The sequence below is a fragment of the Lepisosteus platostomus genome, chromosome 25 (assembly GCF_059453375.1).
Source record: "Lepisosteus platostomus isolate fLepPlt1 chromosome 25, fLepPlt1.hap1, whole genome shotgun sequence".
Taxonomy (NCBI): Eukaryota; Metazoa; Chordata; class Actinopteri; order Semionotiformes; family Lepisosteidae; genus Lepisosteus; species Lepisosteus platostomus.
In genome coordinates, this window is record NC_142635.1 from 14673310 (window position 1) to 14694870 (window position 21561).

At 44.1% G+C, this 21561-nt stretch overlaps 1 protein-coding gene across 3 annotated transcripts in view; it reads right to left on the bottom strand.

The window, feature by feature from the left end:
- Positions 1–716: 716 nt before the first annotated feature.
- LOC148641192 (CXADR-like membrane protein) overlaps positions 717–21561 on the bottom strand; it is a 57380-nt gene continuing 36535 nt past the window's right edge. For 2 of the 3 annotated variants that reach the window (XM_088619235.1, XM_088619237.1), the window contains exons 2-7: positions 12744–12901; positions 11273–11474; positions 8805–8972; positions 7504–7626; positions 5980–6121; positions 717–5698 (exon numbers count right to left, since the gene is read on the bottom strand). In XM_088619235.1, coding sequence (XP_088475361.1) covers positions 5374–5698; positions 5980–6121; positions 7504–7626; positions 8805–8972; positions 11273–11474; positions 12744–12901 — 1118 coding nt within the window. In that variant the 3' untranslated portion in view covers positions 717–5373. Of the gene's footprint in view, positions 5699–5979; positions 6122–7503; positions 7627–8804; positions 8973–11272; positions 11475–12743; positions 12902–19432; positions 19625–21561 lie in introns of those variants that run through there. The other variant, XM_088619238.1, reaches the window with a different exon arrangement.

Consider the following 21561-nt stretch of genomic DNA (forward strand, 5'->3'; position numbering starts at 1 on the left):
ATGAATGTGATTTGGAAAGAGTGTTTCTTGTATTGTGTTGTAACATTTTGTAGGCACAACTCATTAGCGCCATCATTTCAGCTCCCTGTGAAAAGGTAGAAAGCTTGTCCTTGTGTCTTGTCTTAACTTGTGTCTCATGAGATGGTCTCCAGCTCTGACTCCACAGAGTGACAGGTTTTCCTCTGACCTCTGGAGGACGTTTCCTCAATGACTGCTGTGTAACCAGTTTCCCAGACCTTGACCACAGACCACATAAAGCTGCCTATAAACCCCCCAGGACCAAGATCTGTGCAGAACCAGAGATTGCCAAGTCTCGGTGTCTCGCTGTCGGTACTCACGCTCAGATCGGTGAGTATCCTGCAGGTGTGCACACTCAACATTTTCACGCTCAGATCAGTGAGTATCCTGCAGGTGTGCACACTCAACGTTTTCACACTCAGGATCGGTGAGCATCCTGCGGGTCGGCACACGCATGTTTCACATTCAGATCAGTGAGTATCCTGCAGGTGTGCACATTTACGTTTCACGCTCAGATCGGTGAGCATCCTGCGGGTCTGCATACTCAACGTTTTCACGCTCAGATCGGTGAGTATCCTGCAGGTGTGCACACTCAATGTTTTCACGCTCAGATCGGTGAGCATCCTGCAGGTGTGCACACTCACGGTGTTTTCACACAATGCATCTGCTACCTGCGACCCACCCACAGAAACAAACAGTTTGGTACTGATTATTTTATTACAAATAAAACAGTAATAATCCATAAATCGTAAAAATATACAATTTACTTGTGACGGACATATTTACATGTGTTTTTTTTTTTAAACAACCCATTGGTTTACAAATCAATCAAAAGAGAAGAAATGACAATTATGGAGAAATGAAAGCAATCAGTGGTTTTAAATCCTCTTGCTAGAGGCACAGGCCGAGTGTGGACTTCCACAGACACTGCGCCCCATACAGTTGTTACAGGCGGAACTGAACCAATGTAAGCACAGTTTATAAAAGTGCAAAGTACCTGGAGTTAATTAAATAAAGAAATATACTAAACATTTTCTTCTGATGTATTTACAGTTTTAGAAATACAGCATCCCCAAAGTTGCATTTCTATTAGAGCGGCAGGTCAATGATCGCTTTCCGATGCAAATTCCTTGGAACAGTAATGCAGTCCCCCCCCTCCCCAGATTTTCGTTTCATATGCTAAAAAAATCCATACACGCTTAAAAACACAGGACAGACATGCTATTCAGAAGACTATATGTTGTGTCATACATGTACTGAAAGCACCAGGCAGAGAAACTGTCAAGTTCAAATTAAAGTTCATTTATCCTGACCAAATAAATCCCACTTTTTTTGTTTGTTTGTTCACTCTTTCAGTGTCTTTTGCCATTGGTCGCCGTGTTCCGCCCGGGGTCCGTCTGTCTCGGAGTGCCATTTTGTCATTCACGTGCGAGCTTGCCCAGAATGGTTGGCGTTATTTCGGCCTCTGGAGTTTCTGAAAGTGGGTTGGTTTTTCAGGAGCTGCACAGTTCGATCGGCTTGTTGTGTGGCTAGCTGCGTAGGTGCTTAAAAATAATTTAAAAAAGGAAAACCGCGTGCCCCTTCGTCTGTGACGACGGTTTCCCACAATGCGTCACTGCGATGTATTGAAGGATGGGGTGCCGGGTCGAGGGGCTATGAAGGAGAAACTGATGGACACATGATCCCGCCAGGAAGAAGGAAGCGCCCTAAAAAGAGGACACCCCTGGGCCAGGCCAGCCCCTAGTACCCTTTTGCTGAAGGCAGAAGGTGTCGTTCAGAACAAAAACAAATCACAAAAATCATATTACGCACAGCTTTCCTTTATAGAGCAGACAGAATCCAACGGGCCTTCGGGTGCTAAGAGTTACTGTTCTGTTAAAAACCCCACCTGAGAATCACAGCCCTCGCAAGCAGCTTTTCTGCCCCCCTCACGCCCTTCCTGCGCCACACTGTGTCTGGAAGGAGCTCGGCGCTGCCATGCTATCTAAGACGAACACACAGTGCTATCCTTAAGGGAGCTGCTCCATCAGTCACTCTTAATATTTCCTGACAATTCATCCATCAAATTTATTCTGGGGGAATAAAAATAACAAGCCCGTCTCTTCTGGGAGAAGCACTCCAATCACTGAAAGACCAATCCGTGGCTATTAAAAAACCCCAGCAACGAGTTTTCAGCTGAAAAGTCACATTACATTAGATACATAAGCTGCTGTTGTTCTGGATCTTGGGAGTACCACAAGGGAGACTGGACTGCTTTAACACTTTAGGAGACACGCCGACAATACATCTCTTCAACCTTGCCTTTTTTAAAAAAAAACTTGTCTGATTGCTTGCTTTTGATGTTGTTGTGTTATAATTAATTGAAATTATAATGTGATGCATATGAGGAGCAGCTGTCTGCCCGAGTGGTCCTTGTCGGTCTCAGCCGCTGGGGGGCGTCTTAAGAACAGTTGAGTGAAGAAAAGCTGGCGTCTGGCTACAACAGGATCTGCTGCAGCTGGTTGCAATTAAGTTTTATGAGCCACTCTATAAACAGGTAAGGAAGGGGGCTGCTAGTCGGTTAGAGCAGTTTAGTGAGTCGGCAATCCGGTGAAGGTTACCTTCCCAGCCGTGAGAGGGTCCGGTCCGGTCCGGTCCGGTCCGGACGGGACGTGTGAACGGAGCAGCGCCATTCGCTCTCCGGGCTACAGGCGGAGCGCTCGGGCGGACGGAGTAACCTCATCCGCCAATGGGTTTGACCACACGGGCTCAGCGGGGGGCGATTTCCGATCCCCAGGGTCGTTCCTGGCCCGGTGCCGGCCCGCATGTCACTCGTACAGCTACGCCCGTTTTAGGAATGTAATCGATACAAAGACAACGCAAATGAGTGGTTACTGTAGACGAAGCTATGCTGAGTTTTGGGAAGGTGTAGGCGTGGTAGGCGAAGCATTTTTTTAAGCTAGTCACTTAGAGAAGGTATGTTTCTTTCACGCATCTTAAGTGTTTTATGTTCTTGCATTTGTGAATTGCTGCACGCTTTGGCTATCGAAACGAATACCCTAAAATGTATGACTTTTTGTTAAACTCTCTCAATAAGGAAAGAATGTGAAATGTTCGCGTGATTTCATTATTCTGCTCCATCTCTGCCTCGCGTCGACCAAGTCTGTTTCTGCGCCCTCTTGGATGCCGACACTCGTGTAAGGCTGAAACGCCAGTCAGATGGTCATTATTTTACTTTTTTAGAGATAAAAAATAAGTGACTAGAAAACGCTAACAGGCGTTACAGCCCATCCACTCTGCTCAGCCTCCGCCAGACAGTAATTAGTGCTTTATTGCTCACAGTTCCTTTCGCAGCCGCACAGTATCAAATACTGGAGTTCTTGAAGACACAGCGGTGTACTAATCGAGTCTGAAATACTTGCTTCAGTCCTTTAGCAGGGTATGTCACCTACGTATTATCAGGACTGCAAAAGGTTCAGTGACTTCCTCTAGTTTCAGTATACAAGTTCCTATATTTGCATTCTCCTTAAATAAAGAAATGTGACCCCTCATTTTATAGATGTGGGTCATATTTATATGTGTCAAGGTTAAAAGGATTAATGTCCCTGTAATATCAAGTAAAAAAATATTTTGTATTCCATCTTTTTTTTTTTTAATATAACATTCCTAGTTTCATTAACTGATTTTGGTGTAGGAAATCTATGATGCAGTTAAACGGGAAAAAAAAAAACCCAGTGATGTACCAGGTCCACCATCCCAAACTGGATGCTATTTTTAGATTCTAACAGATTCACAGCTTTTTTTTCCATTGGACAACATCTTTAAGAATCTGTACCCAAGTGAGTCATGATGGAGAAGAAAAAAGATTCTGTACTTTCCCAATTAACACCGTCTACAGACATATCTATAGAAAATCCATCATAACACTGAAGGTCATCACTTCTCGCTGAAAATTGAGAAGAAGCTACCGCGAATAGCTATTGATTTAAGAATAAACTTTGCACCGTCCGCTGTTGCTGCAGATGAACTGACGAACAACTTTTCTTTGTAAGGTTTTCTACTTTCTGCTTTTTTATCTTACAGAAAAAAACCGTATTAACAGGGCCTCTTAGGATATACAGCAGCTCTTTCACTGGGAAAGCGGGGACAGCCACAGAACCGTTTCTAGGAATTTTCTCTAAGATGAATCATGAAATGCAGGACGTTCAGGGTGGAACCTCGTTTCCCCCCCCAAACCTACAAAATGAAACGTAAAGTCGACCCCTTCCACGTCACTCCTCTCTCTCCCTGCATCACCAGTCTAGCAGATGAGGGACTGACACTCATTATTGACACCCATGTCGATTATTAAACAAAACACGACAGGACCGGAAGGGATGTTTAAAGCTCCTTCTACTAATCCATTAATCAGCTGTGGCTTTGGTTTTTGATCTGCCCTGATCAGCCTCCACATACTTCCTTGGCTGCCTGCTGATTCTGATACCAACCAAGGGAAGGCGCCCACGTCAAGGGCAGAGCTCTGGGCGATTTCCCATCATCCACGCGCCCGCGATCGGAGAGTCTCGGTTTGTGACGGAGGCGTGATACAGCACTAACCTGCAAGGGGAAACCAAGGCCACCTGGGAAGGTCTAACTTGCCGCGGCCCTCAACCATGCATAAGAGGCTTTTCGACAATGGACGGATAGACGATGGCCTGTTTAATTCCTTTGCTGCCAGCACCTGGAATCTGGAATGCACGTGATGTGTCCCGGTGCCTGAAGATGAGTATATGAGGCGATGAAAGCTCGCTTGTGTTTCCTACAGGCTTACAGTATGCATGGCCGTAGGTCGTTACGAGACAGAAGCAAATGATGAAGCAATGCAGTTTCTCCACAGTCCCCCAGAGAAACCTGGTTAACAACAGCACGGTGGCTGATCATTGACATATTTCCCTGGAAGGTGGAATGTCTTTGGCTTTTTCACTTAGTTTTTTCTTCTTCAAATGGAAACGTTTACAGTGCCACTCCACTCTTCTCTCCTGAACGCGGCGATTCTTTGACAAAAGAACAGACAAATACAAACCTACTGTCTGCCAACACACTGGGGGCTTTTTTTTCTCATCCTTGGCTTCAAATTTGAGAGCAAAATGAAAAACGAAAAAGAGAAAGGCATTATCAAGGTATTTCGCAAAGAGGGGGCAAAGTCACTCCTTATTTTCCCTTTTGAATGCATTCATTCAGACACTGAGCTCTGTCTTCAATTCCTCACCGCGATACCTTCAGCTACATCCTTTCATGTGATTTTTTCTTTAACTCACAGTGCCTTTTTTTTATTAATGGTACGTCAGTGGGCTTCCGTTTCGTCGCTCTCTGGGCGTCCGCAGTGTGTAGGTTCCCCTACACAGTCTGAAAGGCCTTGGTCTGGGCCGGGATCATGACGGGAGTGGCGCCCATCCTGACCAGGTTCCCGGGGCTGAGCCTGCTGCTGTCGGTGTCGGGCTCCTTGGTGATCACCTGCGTGTAGGTGGGCGGAGACTGAGGGAAGCTGGGCAGCTGCCCGTTTTCCTTCAGGCAGGCTGCAGGGCGGGGCCTGTGGCTCCGGGGGGCGCTGCTGTGCACCATGGACTGCGTGGAGGAGGCTCCCGAGCGCGAGCTGCCCGAACGGGATGAGGACAGGGAGTTGGGCTTCACCAGCTTGGCTTTAGGAGCCTCAGCATCCTCCCTGGGTGGGGGTGGGGGTGGGGGAGAGGAAAACAAAGCAGAGGGTTTATGAGACTGGACAACAGGAAGCACCATGCAATGATTACCCACAATACCCAGTGATGCTACAATGAGCAGTCAACACCTGCCTCTAAAACTAATATCTTATTTAGGTTATTTTAATACAAAGGGGACATAGCGTGCAGACAATGCATTAAATGCCATTTTTTTCTTACAACAAAAAAAAACCAAACCAATCTCATTCTGCGCGCTTCTTTCGCAAAATTAAAAAAAAAAATCCACCTTATTTCATTTGGAGTTTCTTCTTCCTCGTACTTCTTCTTTTCCTTCTTGCGGAAAACCAGCCAGATGACAAGTAAGATTAAGAGTACTCCAAACGCCACCCCGACAATCGCCCCTGCAACCACACCAACTTCCCGGACATCTGAAAGAGAGGCACAGCACACCATCTTCAGACCAGGAGTCCTGCTGCACTGTGCGCACACTGCAGAAGTGCTATGTGGTAATCCTGCACTGCTTCCTACACTTTTAAGGCACTCTATCCTAGCATTAGCCATTAGCACCATAACCACATCCTGGCTTGGCAGATTCTTTCCACTCAGATCGTATCGCGCCTTTATGTGCAAGTTGCTTTGACCCGTGAGCTCAAAGAAGATGAAGGATTTTATTTTCTCATTACATTTTCCCATTTAATTATTCTGTAAAGGGAACTGGTTAAAATAAAAAGAGCACCAGTAATATCAATTTTTTTTGTGCATATGAATCACGCAGGACAGGTTGCTTGCGCATATCCACACAAAGGCTTTTCTCAGTTGGCTCAAAGTGAGCAAGTTTACAAGCCTAGGTAACTGTAATAAATCTGTAGCTGTGAAAGCAAAAATGTACGCATTCTGCCTAACTGCCAAAGCCCAGTGCCACCAAATGGAATTTATAACAAGAGCGCAGGAGCCAGGTTAGATCCTAATGTTGTCTACTTCCACTCTCCTAGCTATATATACAGTATATCGTCACCGATGTTGGAAGGACAAGCCGTGGAATGACAAGGAGAGCAGTAGCAACCCTATGCATAGTGGCAAAAGGGGCAACAAGGAGGTTAGCCCAGGCTCAGGGGGTTGGATGATGTCAGTAAGGAAACCTATGCCCTCAGGCCACAGACGTGGGGCGACCTGGAAATAGGCGGGTCTCATGACATCCGTACCCTAAATGCTGAGCCAGGAGCAGGGCAGACACAGGAAGTAAAGAGGCTACTCAACAAGACACACTGGAAAGACATGAATAATCACAGGGAACTAGGAACAGGACAAAGGTAGAGCGCCCTCTAGGAGTACAGGGCGTGACGCATATATCTCACCTTCTGGTATTCCCTTTGTGCATCTCTCTCCCATCTCCCCTGCCAGCCCATCTACACCCTTGCAGCAGCTCCCTGGCTCATTCCTCACAAAAGTGTTTGTGTGTATGTATGTGTGGGGGGCGGGCGGAGGGGGGTCAGTCAGCCTCATCCTTATAGTCGGGCTGTTATTCTCTCAGCTAGGCCAGTTACACCAAATATCCTATGTTATCCCTCCATCACATTCATTAGCATGTAACCAAACTACTACATTGATTGTGGAGAATCCCAGTTGTCTGAAAAGGGCAGATCAATCAATGCAGTCCCAGTGGTCAACAGATACTGACTCTTGGACAGGCTTCAACTGGGTGGGCGGGGATGTTCATCCATTGTTAATTAAAGCAGTGGTACTGCGTGGCCTACCAAAAGTACATGAATCCTTCATTACACAGATCTTGCAGAACTGTGCTGGTACTCACAGTGGATGTCGATCTCAATGATGCAGTTCTCCTCTCCCACATCATTGCTAGCAGTGCACTTGTACTTGCCGCTGTTGTCCTGTGTCAGGTTTCTCAAAGTGACAATTTCAGGGTTTTGCAAATCTGAGTAAAAAAAAGTAAGAATCCCACACGGAGGAAAAACTTTAAAATGCAGAGAAATGACCAATCAAGGATCCCATCATCCCATCTTAAAATCCCATGAAAGTAAGGGAAGTAGAGAGTGAAAGTGTTTTGTGTTACAAAACTAATCTATAGCCCATTTAATGGATTTTATAACAATTTTTAGGAGGAAGGTTAGATCCTAATCTTGTCAACTTCTGCTCTCCTATCTAGGTCTTGCACCCAGGAGATCCCTTCACACTCCCCTCCTTCATCCCATTTACTACTCCCAAGCTCTTCCCTCACAAGATGAAGGATGTTTTGGCAATCTTATTGCTAGGCTGTCCTTCAAATCAAGCTTTGATTTAAGAATTTAAATAAAAAATTACAGTAATGCATGATACCAATATGTTTTTTTACTATTTAACTGGTTCAATCTAGTTATAATTTACTTCATTTCTTTTATTTAACCAGATAAAAAATCCATTTAGACACTATTTTTTTTCATTCAGTGAATGAAAAAAAAAACAAATAGAAATCACAGACAGATGTTTAAATTACATTCAGCACAAAATGGGAGTTTTAAATAGAAATTTAGGAGGAGGTCAAATTGTCATCTTGTACTTTTGCTCCCTTACATACACATACTCACATGCTAAACCCCCATGCTTATTCCACACATCTTTTCTCAAACACCTCCCTCAAACCCATCTCCAGACTTGCAGCAGCCTCCATGGCTCAATCCTTACAAGGGGAGTTTTGTCAGCCTCGATCTTACAGCCCAGGGAGTGATTTCCTTCTCCAGGTTAATTAATGGCAGATTCTTAGTATTAAGTACACTATACCTTTACAATTCTTGGGAATGTAAGAAAGGTTGCAAATGAGAGCAGACTATTTGACAGACCTGGCCTGTTTGGCAGTTAGTAGTTAATCCATTAATTACATGGAGCTCACCCAGCCATTTGTTGAAAGATGCCAGGGTACTGGCTTCAACAGCATGGCGAGATCCACTCTCCCACAACACTTTGCAAAAGGAAGTACCTCCTGTTTAAGCGCCTCAGATTTAAACACACTTCCATCGAGCAGGAGTAATGGAACCTGAGCACACTGTTGTTCCAACTGAATGAGGATGAAACCTAATGCACACAGACAGGGGAATCATTGTGGAACCCCCAGCTCACCTATCAGCGCTTGCTGTGGCAGTTTGCCCACATTCTTGCCGTTGCCCAGAACTCTCTCCCACCGGTACTTGATGGGATCAGACCCGTCGGAGGATTTACAGCTCAGCTTCACACTGCCGCCTTCCTCCGGAGTCCCCTCCTTCCAGCACCTTGGTTTCGACGGCTTCACTGTATATAAATGAAGGGATGAAAAAGCGCACAAACACACATAGTAAACCACATGGATACGCAGAGAGGGTCTCGCCTCTGCCTTCATCATCTCACGGGGGCAAGTTTGAGCTGAACTGTTAAAAACGAGAGAAGATGATCTTTCTCGTGTGTCCTGTGCGTTACTGGCAGAATTGTTGAAGCTTCTCAAGAGTGGCTGGGCTTTGGGTTCACTGCCAAACCATCATACTCTCTTGCTGCATGGAAAAAAAATTTCTCTCTTGGAAATTGAAGGGGTCATCAAAAAGCAGTGAGTATTCTTTTTATATATATATACAGACACATGATTAAGTCTCTGTAGCAATGTTGGAGAAAAAAGGAAAATTGGAATCTTTGCAGCTGCAGTCTTGCTACATCAATAAGCCAGTTAAATTAACTGTTCTATAATATCATAAATTGTGGGTGGTGCAGTGGGTGGCTCTGCCACGTCATAGCTCCCGGGCTTGATTCTGTCTCTGTCCATGAGAAACTTGCATGTTGTCTGCATAATCATGCAGGCTTGCTCCAGGTACTTCTGTTTCTTCCCACAGTCCAAAGACATTGCAGTGAAGCTACTGTCTCTCTGCGGTGTCTTGGTGGGTGTAACACATTGGAAGGCAGCTTCACGACTTGATTGGAGAGAAAATAAGGGCAAGCATTAGCTGCCCTTCCAACAGAGGAATCTGAGGCATTACTTAAAGAGGAAGAGAACACAGAAGAAGGGGTCTCTTGGACAGATCTCCATCTTTTGGTCACACTCGTTTTGAAAGTTGTAGAGTTCTCATCAAAGTGAGTATTGATGGTTCAGTGCTCTTGCACTGACCTAGGGTCTACTGATTTCAATATGGTTATACTATGCCATAATGGAATATAAGCACAGCAAACACGCCACTAATGTGGTGTGGAGGAGTTTCTCCTCCACCACGCTGTTGGTTAAGGAGGACTCCGCAGAGCGTTCAGATCAATTAGAGTCTCTTAATTTTCTCCAGCATGTGTGTGTGTGAAGAAATTAGCTTGTGTGCCCAGGAAAGCCATCCAGGTTGCACCTGCTGGATCACCATGACTCAAGGAATATAGCAGCTACTAAAAGTGACTGAATGGATCATAATGTTCTCTTGTCTGTTTTAAGATTTCCATCTAAAATTATTTATTGTGTGTGTTACACCTGTTGTTTTTCTTCTAGATTACATCTTGCACAAAAAAGGTGACTGACACTTTAAAAGCAGTTCCCCCAGAACTGAAAATACATATGAACGTTATTTTCCAGAATCCTGTTGTACTGCATTGTCATAATTATGAAAGCAGAATGAAAAAATTAAGCACCAGATGTAAAATATTTAAATTACACGGTATGCATTTCTATTCTAATAAAGTAAAGAAAAAAACATGTCTGGGGTAATTGATAGAGGATTTATATAAACATTTGGTCCATCCAGGATTTACACAACTCCCATTATCACAACCCACTTAGACTCTAGACATAAAATATACAAATAAAATAAAGCAACTTGATTGTTAGATGATCGAACACAGCGGTATGAGTTTAATATTGAATGGGGTTTCAGCTAAGTAGAAAATGTAAATCTCTGAAGTGACAAATAGCAGAAAATACGAGACAGGGCAGGAAATAAATAAAAGTTTTGTTAAACCACAGTTCAACACTATACAAAACACTGTACAAAATATGGAGGAGGGACATAAGAAACAAGGAATGACGAATGGTTTATTGTTACAGAAACATTTGCATTTCGATAAAAATGTCTTAAAAGTGACTGTGATTGCATAAGTGTTTTATTTGGTAAACTGAATGCCACATCTTCTCACACAGTTTTATTAGACTCCTTTAGTAAGTCTGGTTCTGTTATAAACACGCTTGTCATCCCTGCAGTATTCCTCTGCCGTCCTCAGCAGAAACAGTATGTGCTGTATCTGTATCTCGCCCCTGTATTTCTGCCTTTAGATACTTTCTGTGTTTAAAGTATTACGTTAGGTCAGGGGTGCCTGAACCTGGTCCTGTAGAGCTCTGTGTCCATTGGTTCTCATCACAACTTGGCCTCCCTCATCAGCTTAACTGTCCCAGTTAGCAACTTCACACGCTGGTGCTTCAAAGAGAACTTGTAAGCCTGCTTGTACACCAGCGCTACAAGAACAGGAAGAGAGACCCCCTTTCAAGCTACCGCATATTTTGCACAGTGTCAGTTCTCTCTCCTAGGCACTTTTTACAACTTCCCTGCCCGCTCATGATAACACCCGAAAGCTCAACTCAGCGCGGCGAGACCCACCCAGAACCGTGAGGTTGATGTTGCTCCATTTGTAGTGCCCCCCGTTCTTCACTTTGCAGGTGTACAGCCCCGAGTCCGCCAGCAGGAGGTCGGCGATGCGCAGGGAGGCGTCGCCCTTCAGGTAGTCCGCCGCGAACGCCACGCGCCCCTTCAGGCTCTCGTGCAGGTCGTCGTACACCGAGCTGCCCGAGTAGGTGATCACCTGCGGGAAAGCGGCGCAAAACGTTTCTCTCTCTTTTTTTTTTACAGTTGTTTTTGATTTTTCTTCCCCTGAAGGTGGCTTCCAGCACGATGAGGCACAGCCCGTGCACACCAGAGCCATGGGGGGGGGTGGGGGGGGATTTCTCTGAGAAGCGAAAGCTCAGTGCAGTTCTCACATCCGTGTACAGCACACCTGGCTGCTCTGTCCTGGCTGCCTGCTAAGCGCCGGTGCCAGACTGCATCAAGCTGCACGGACTGCTGCTCTTTCTAATTCTTGTTTACTGCCTGCTGCGCACAGACGACCAACATCTGTTGCCAGCGGCAATGCAGAAGCCCTCGTCTCACAAACGATTACCTATGGAACACAGAATCTGACTGGATGCTTCACTTCAGCTGCTAACCAGAGCTGTGTCACCTACAGCTGTCAGCAAAAGTGCTACTATGCATGTCCCCATCAAGCCTCCTGCTGATGGGGGAGTTGGTGATGTTCCTGGGCGTACTTCCCCATGCCAGACTTGCGGAAAGGGGAACAGGTCTACTGCCCTGGATTCAGACAAGCTTCAAAAATAGCAAAGTTGCGGCAGTCTCTTCCTTCGAAGCCTCAGCACTGCCGCCTGGCAACCCGTGACCGTGGTTTTTCATGAACGACGAAAGCAAAATGTTGACAAACTCATTCTTTTTTAGAGCAGAACAAATATATATATATATATCATTTATTCTTTCTGTAGCACGGCCAGCTGATGTGTCTTCTTCCAAATCCAATGTTCAGATCTGTTTAATTTTAATTATAAAACCCTCAAATCTCTGTTAACAACCACTTGAATATTAAAATCTATGTTCTTATATATAATAAATATCAAAGCATTAGTTCTTTTTTCTTACACTGATATTCCCCAGTCTAACTGAACTACTTTGATGGTTCAACACAGTGGCCTTTGTGTAGCACAGAAGATTAAAATGTACAGAATCAAGCTTTTAAAACTTCGCTCCCAGGAAGTGAATCACTTTTCCTGGTTCACTCAGGTTAATTGTGTCTCAAGCAGATTTTGTTCTCCCTCCGTTCGGCGGAGGACTGCGTGCAGGTGGTCTTGCACAGTGCTCTCCAAGGTGGTTTTTAAAATGCTGCTGGCGCCTCAGAAACGTTATGAACGGGGTGGGCATCCGTAATCAGCATGGGGATGTGTCGAATGTTAATCATGTTTTCCCAAGGTTAATGCCGATTAGGACATGCAAAATCCACAGCCAGTGCTGGAGTGGAAGTCTGTCTTACCGCCCTCTGCTTGGAGTTAGTCCTCTGGAGCAGCCACTCGATGTCCAGCGTCCTGGGGTCCATCTGCCACAGCTGGTGGTGGCAGGGCAGGGTAGCATTGTCCCCCACCACACTCTTCATCTCCGTTTCGGCTCGGACCATCAGCACGCCCAGGAAAACTGCAAGCAAAACCAAGGCCCATTCATTTACAGCATTTGACACTGCTAATTTTAATTCTTTATTATTATTTATTGCCGACAAGAAACGGAATAGCGGCATTCAGTCCTGGTGGCTCAAAGCTGGCTGCTTTGGAGTTGGGAATATAATTTTTTAATGGGATATAAGATCCCTGGATTACAGCTGGCCCAATATTAATATGAATTAATGACACAAATGCAGGTTAAATACACACTGCAGTCTAGATGCTGTGCACATTTCTTGGGCAGAGCTCTGCTATTTGTTCTTTATCTTTGTCTTCTTGCTCAGCCTCTCCATGCGTTCTCAAGCCTGCCCTGCAGGAAAAAGTGCTACATATTGTCCTCTTCCTACAGAGGAGTTGGTTATGAATACCCCTCTCTGACAAGCTTCCTGTCTGTGTAAAGTCCAGCCAATAGCCCCTGTGCGGGCCAGAAAAGCGCCTGGGGGGACAGCTGTACATTATTTTTTTATACAGTATTTACAGAGTCATTTATCTTCGTGTTTTGCTTTTGGATTTAGAAGTCGCAAAGGTACCCTGCAGAGTTAAGTGCTCAGCACTCAGGAGGCTTTCTGGCTGTCCTTGATACAAGTCCCTAATTGCTTCAGGACCATTGCGAGAGCTGGCATGGTTCTTATGGGCTGACACTGTCTACAAGGGGGAGGAGGGGCTGCAGCCTGCAACACAAACCAATCAGGCTGTTGTCCAGGTTGTCTAGCGCTGGGGCACTATCACTGCTTTTAAGACCTTCAGATTAACTTCATCACTGGTTTCTGTGATAAAGGCTTTCACCCCACGTCAATGTATGCCGATCCAGAAAAGCGGAACAGTACCCAGTGATGCAAATTCATGCATCAAACAGAGGTGTTTATATCTTTCTGCTGCAGGGATGAGGATCTGTTGGAAGTTTGAAACAATATATGTTTCACAATGTGGCTTTAAATGCACTGAGTACTGAACATAGAAGAAGATCGCTCAATTCAGATTCTTTTTAATACTGGGAGAGCTGAGCTGGCACAAAAATATCCGTTAACACTTATTTTGCTTGCATATTGGTATTTGATATATACATGCAGCATTTAATGCAGTTTCAAGGGGACGAGGGACGAGGCACTTCAAATCTATTCGTATTTAAAGTAAACCATTTCAGGCTAAAAATAGCGATTCAGAGGTTTTCCTTTCATATACAGTATGTGTTAGGTGATCTAGGATTTACAGTAAACCATTCAACCCAATACTTCAGGGCTAGTTCGCAGTATCTGAGGTTGAAAAGACTGATCCCACTTCCTATATTCGTGATGCTTATTGCTATGAAGCTGATTTTAAGCTAATCTTTCTCCTTTATCCATACGCTTTCTTGTAACAAAGAGTTTATTGAATTATGCTAGCATGGATATCTGCGCTTCAACCAGACACGTTGCAATAAGTAAATGCAGGATTTTATTTGAAAAATAAGAACGCAAATGCATTTCCTTTAACTTTTAAGCTGCTGCCTCAAAATCTTGTGGTGCTGTTGAATGTGTGACTTATTTTTACACTGCAGCACAGGGTGACCCAGTGGAAATGCAATGCAATGTTAAGGAGCCCCTTCTGTCTGAAGTGCTGTGGCTTTGTTGCAGTGATAAACTAGCTATGTCAATGACTGTGGGCTACAGCACGCTCATGCTCTCAGTTATTTTTTCTCTTTTTTTTCCTGGATTATGATCAACAGCAGACTGTAATTTTTGGCTCTGCAGACCGTGGTTTAACTCAGTCCAGGCAGAGAAAGAATGCAGGATAATTAACAAAAGGAAACAGGCAGCTTGGCTTAGGGAGGCTCGAGCGAACGAAGGAACCAATTTCTATGAAAATGCCCTAGGGGGAGTTGTGCTCCAGTAAATTCTCCTCCCCGCAGATTCTTGAAATCTTATTATAGTACAGCCAGTGGGACATAACCAGCCCAATACCCTTAACATTGCCCAAAGTCAAGATCGCATCCCAGTCAGCATATTGCCTTAGCTAAGGTCTTGATAATAGGAAAGCTCCTGACTTAAAACTCAAGTTATAAGAAAGCTTTCTTCATGCTAATATACACACATGGCAGACCAGACATCTTTGGTCCTCTTCTTGAATTGTCACAGAATATCACAGGAAGTCTGAAAACAGTCTGGCAATATGTACAGTATGTGGGTATTTTTGTTTAATAAAAAGCAGGGGGATATTAATAGCAATAAACTATCTATTTAAACTAAATATTTGTTCGTCTACATTAATCCCTAAACTGGGGGTTGGTATCGGGACACCAGCCGGCCAGAAGTTATGTTTACATCGTGCGTTATCACACTTGCAGTATATCTACACTTCAAGAGGTGCCAAGTGCATCTCCTGCACATAATGACTTAGTGGGTGAAATGAAGATTTAAGAGCACATTTTGGTTTGTAGGTATGACCACCTGTGTCTGGCCACCTGGATGAGCTAAAACAGCCCCTTCTTAGAAAGCGGGTCTCTGCATCAGAGGTGGCTATGAAGCTGGTGGCAAAGAGCCCAAGGAAAGAATGCTGGGAAAGGAAGTGTGAAGTCCTCTCTTATCACAACAGAGAGCAGCTGACTGGCAGGAGCCGGGGACACTGTCTCTCTCCTGAATGTTTGTTATGAACTCCATTAAAAGTCTCTGATGAAATATGACAGTTTCATTTCACAAATATTACACGTTAACTGACTGATGTATTGTAGGGAGCCTTTATGCTCCCAGAGCACTACAAGAGCTCCACCACTGAGTAAAACTTTAAATCTCACCCCACTTGACAGGCCTATCAAGCAAGGAAAAGAGGAGGCACTAGTGCATTGCTTACAACGTCTCAGGCTACAGTGATAAATATGTCCGTGATACCAACCTCATCTGGTTTTTTTTCCATTTGCAATCTGAGACCTGGATTAAATCGAAAAACTTCGACCCACCCGCCCATCACAAATTACAGACCCACTACTTGATGGCAGGTTGCCATTAGGTAGAAGGAAGAGGTCTGTCAAACAAAACGATGCCATCGAGCACTGGGTTTGTGAGATGTGACTGGCAGGAGGATCGAAGTCGTCTTGATTTAATCCAGGTGTAGCAGTATAACCCCTGACTATACATCTGGGGCAAACATTGCTTAAATATTTCAAACATCTTTGTAGCACCACACCGTGCACTAAAACATTTTCTACATTTCGTTCCCCACTGCAGATTTGCTCCAAATTCGATGGCATCACTTGCTTACAGAGTTTAAACTACTGCAAGAAATATAACGAGTCTGCATACCAGAAACTTACTTTGAAAAGTCTGATAGCTGCGTGCTTCCAGCTAAACGAAATCCTGCCCAAAACTCGGTGTGAGCCAGTATATTCTGCAATTTCCCTCACGGGATCAATAAAGTATCTATCTAGATTTAAGCTGTCTTTTTTTGTCAAAAGAAGCAAATATTCAATTAATAAAATGAGCCACACGCCATAGCTAGCAATCAGTAATTTTGTCTCAAGTTTATTAACATTAACAAGTGTGAATAGTGCAAACAGAATTTTGATATGCGATCACATTCATGTTTGCTGTCCCTTGGTTACCCTGCAGGAGGGGGGGGTCCTGGCTTCATTATATTGGAACACTTCAAGCACCCCAAATTTGTTTTACCCTGTGCCTTCTTAAGTTACAATTCCTGAACATTTTCATCCTTTTAAAATCAAAGGCTGGGTTTACTGACTGCAGGCTGCACTTTAAGAGGGTAAGCCACATAATCCACTCCCTTCCACGCTGGCAACAAGGAATTTTCCACTCGCAAGTTACAATACTATTTAATATCAGGAGTAATTCCAGCATGGAGCCCACAGCTGATAAAAAAAGATGCTTAATGTTAGGAATGTCACTTATTTTGATAGATTCATAAGAAGCTTGGATTAATGGTTACAGACTACAGATTCTTCAGAAACTAAATACACACTAAAGAGAACGTGTTTAAGGAATGCACTGTATTGATTAAAATCATTAGGTGATGCTAAAATGGATATATATATATGTTTTAATTTTGCCCTATAAATTTAAATTGCTTCCTGGAAGAGTAGTTTATGCCTGGTGACTGAATAAAAAAAATGTTTTATTGGGATATTGGTTTTATGACAGAAACTTTTAATTCCCCCAAAGATTTCTTTCTCAGCAAAAAATGTATTTACATCATTCCCAAAGGAACATCCTGTCATAATAAAATGTGCTTACTTTGTCTGATTTGTGTCTGTGCTCATGGGATACCTGAGTTTGGCTCTGCTTAGAAATTCAGACTCTATAGAGAAACAGGAGACCGCTTCCTTAATTCTGTTCTTCTGGGGTTTGGCATTACTCCAAAATCCAAACCTGGTTAAGTGTTCTGTGTCATTGTTCCTGCGAATGAGGCAAGCCATCACAACCACTTCATCTCTGCTGCTTTCACATGGTTCCTGTAAAGTTCAGACACTCACGACTCTCTGTAACAGACCACAAGACTCCAGCACACTCACTTTTGAAGCCACAAGGTTCCTGTCCTGGAAGAATGAAAAACATTCCTCCCGCGGGGGTGAATAAATAAACAATCTTACATACACAGGGTGTGTGAGTGAAGGTGGTACGTTTTGTACTGGTGACACTGGATAAATGACAAGCAACTCACGACGAAAAGTCACGTCTTTCATGTCTCGGAAGAATACCTTCTGGAAGTTTACAGCTGACACTTCTGAAGCTCAGCTCCATAAAAAAGTGTAACAAATCCTACTTTTGTACAAAACCATGAATAAATCTGATCCGTAACGCCACAGACAACCCACACCAAAGACTGTCTGCACAGAGAGCTCTTCTTTCAAAGTGTGCCTCTTCTGTGGGACTCAGATTGGAGTCCTGTGTTTTCTTTGGAGAGCTGCGCCGGAGCCAAAAGGGCACAGTCTCCCCGGAGCACCGCGAGCTGCTCCAGACGCACAGCGCTGACGCCTGCGCACACTCCACCCCGTCCCAGCACCGGCGCTCTGTGAATTGAGGTATTTGGTGTGAAGAGGCAAAAAACAAAAACACAAGAAACCCTCTACGTGTTGTAAAAAGACAGCAAAATGCCTGCTTGAGGCCTGCTTTTCCCCAGAAGATGCGCTGTCGATGTGCTTGAAAGAAAGGCCAGCCGGTGCCATAAAGGAAAGGGCTTGTCAATGGCCCTTAATTGGAATCGCATGTGTGTGTACAGTAAGTCAGCCAGTGGCCTTCTCTGCAGGATTCGAAAGCAGCAGTTCAGCACTTGTCGAAATGAAAAGAAAACACATCTTATTCCTGTCTATATCCCTGATGATTCACTTTTTAATTATCTTTTGTTATTATTATTCCATGAATGATGTTGTTCTTCTCTCTTCCCCCCCCCCCCCTTGAGTGGCATTAAGTTATTTATGTTTTTATGGAACATAATAACATTTTTTGTTTCATATGAAAAGGGTGTGTTTAATACAGAGGGCTAAAATTACATCATGAAGAGAGAATGAGCATGAAGCGTGAAAGAAACAGACTTTTCTCCTTTTGAGAAACAAAAAGATTCTCCTTTCACCTGCCGGAGAAGCAAAACTGCTTCCCTGCACATCGGCTATTACCTTAACCTGAAGATTACCTGGACAGCTACAGCCATGTTCCAAACGAGGTTTTAGAAGATTAGATCATTAATTACCTTGGTTCTGTTGTGTCAAGTGCTGATAGAAAAAAAAAGAATTGGTTTTCTGAGGGGAAGAAAGCTGTGGCTGGTTCGTTCCAGCCCTTCTCAGTGACGTATCTATTCCAGGACAGGAATGAGGCAGACACCAGTCTGGGATATACTGTATGAGTGACTGTCCAAGCTGTTGCATACTCGGGACCCACTCTTTAGCATTCTGATAGGGGATGGGGAGCAGGACTGCAGCCCTTCCCAGACTTCCTTGGCATCACTGCAATTCCTTCATATTGAGTGAGACGAGAATCTCAGTCTCAGTCACACACCAACCTTCCTACTGCTACCCCAAGCCTATGAGCTATAGTATGTTTGGCGGTGGTTCCAATGATGCGGACTAATTTTTGTGTGCAGCTTAGCCGATGCCAAACTCCCTTTACGTTGCTAGAGCTGGATTTGAGCGCTGACCTCCAGAGATCAATACTTAATAAGCTTTTGTGCTGCCAAGCCCCTTTTGCTGCAATCTGCAATTTTTTATGTCCATTAGGTGGAAAATACAGCTGACTAGGTGTGGGTGCAAAGAATGTGATATGTATCTTAGTCGCCCTGCTCTTGTGATGGGTGCTTTATTTTATAGCAGTGGATGGCTAGTGCAAACATAAAATAAAACCGCCCCCTTCAGTATTGTTCTACTGGTTTTACTAAATTAAATTTAGTACCTTTCTGAGGTTTTAAAATACATCTGCATTTTTCATTTACTGCTTGTAGGAATGCCATAAAACATGCATAAATACAAAGGCTACCAGTACAAAAAAAAAGACAAATTGAAAACAAACTCTAAAGTTTCTGCTTTGCTTACCAATGAACTTGAGAAGCACACACCATTAAAACAGTTCTCAGTTGTGGTTGGGCACACTGGTCCATTTCCAACGATATTTCGGCAGCTAGGAAAGTCTTGTGGTTTGCAACACTAAAAAATGATGCCTGCTGGCTTCCTCCATATGATAAAATACAGAATCAAATGTTTTACTGCCTCGCCCTGCACTGGAAGAACAAAACTTTAGCTGCACAACATTCCAACTTTTTGTCCTTAAAATAAATTCAGCTCAGACATCTGTGGATTTCACCCTCACAAAGCACTTGGTAGAACGTGAAAGGATCTCAGTTGCTCATGCTAAAGTGATTAAAATACAAGCGCATCCGTGTGATGTCTTGCGTTTTTCTGTTGAGTTTAATCGGGCTGTGCACCTCCCTCAGTGACTGTGGAAACTGGGCTGAACACGCCCTGCATGGGCGAAATAGGAAAAGCAAAAAGCCAGCAATCATGTTTACATTTAATAACCTCCTAATTGAAACCACATATGATTCCTCACCCGCTAACATCTGCACTTAAAAAGCCATGGCAGAAAAACAGTTTAGTTTGTTTATATGTAAACTGTTTAGAAACACCACAAATAGACTAAATAGTTTACAGAGGGATTTTAACTTGATAACTGTAGTTGAAAATTAAAACGACAGGAACAAACTGTAATCAGAAAGCTGAAGACACTGTGATTTAGGGTGCAACGAATCTGTAAGAAAACTATTGTTCACTGCTCCATCCCCAAGAATGCATGACATCTGCAGCGTTCAAGCGAATGTCTACGTCCACGAGTGTGTATTCACAAAGACTGTGGGTGGTGATGCTGCTGGTGTTGGCTTTTAAACATTTCTGGTATGTGAAATCTGACCAAGACTTTATCGACCCCACAAAAAATGGGGAATATAGGCTTCCATCTCGTGGGCGTTGGCGGCATGAGCGTATTGGCTGTTTTTAGGTTTCAATAGGAACAACAACACCCATGATCAAAGCGTGATGAACTACTATGGAGCGGATATTGGCTTAACCCACTTGGCTGAGGGCCGACCTCCTGGCCATAGGACAAGGAGGCCAGGACCCCCCCCTCCTGCAGGGTAACCAAGGGGCAGCTGCAGAGGTGGAGTTGTGGGTGGAGGTGGGATGCAAAAGACATAGGCGAGGGAGAGTAGGAAATCACGCTGGTATTTATAGCGTTTGGCAGAGGAAGGCTGAAAGGAGCGATTGCTAATTACTGACAGCTGAGTACGATTGAGCTTGGTTGTTGTCATCCCTCCCGAACCTTCGTTATAAACCCCATTAGGCCTTCAGTTCACCACTTTCCAAAGCCATTTCTCAATGGTGCTTCCTGTTGCCCTGTTCAGTTTGTAGAACTGATAAGAACTACAGAACCAAACGTGGAATTCTGGGAAATGCATTACCACACAATCCCAGCAATCTTAGCTGGTGTCAAGCGATTACCATGGTCTATAAAAAACAAACACGCAGACTGGCTTTGAGCAACTAAAGAGTGTCTCTTATACCAGCATCCCCAAAATATAAATCGGCTCATCATTATTTATTTATCATTTTGCAAAATAAAGTTGATTTCCATGGGCCAAATGTGGTCGAAGGTGGCCTTAAACCTCCATGTAGCCTATAGTCGTGTTTTACGTTACTACACCAAATGCCAGGAGAAGGAAACAAAAATGCTTTTTTTAAAACGAAATCCTGCGCTCAAGCATGGTACTGAAAATATATTAAATATTAAAACCCTATTTCAAACACAAATAAAAGCTCTTTATAACCTTGATTCGTTTACTCAGCAGTTAAATAACCGAAACCCAATAACCTGAGGGTGAAATATAAAAATAATCTCTGGCATATGGAATCATACCCTGGTCAGGCCTAACCGCAGAGTGCGACTGAATGAACAATTTGCTGGCAAGCCCTGTCTCAGGGGAATACTGTCCCATTAATGCTCCTGTCCGACTGCGGCATTTCCCAGTGGGACCTGAGCGACGGCAAGGCCAGCGCTGGCCTCAGAAGATGACTCCACATCTTTCTTATCGCCCCACATTCCCAATGCTGCTCCATCCCTCCCTGCCACTGAGCGCGGTTTCCCGAAGGACAGCAGCGCAGACGTCGGGAGC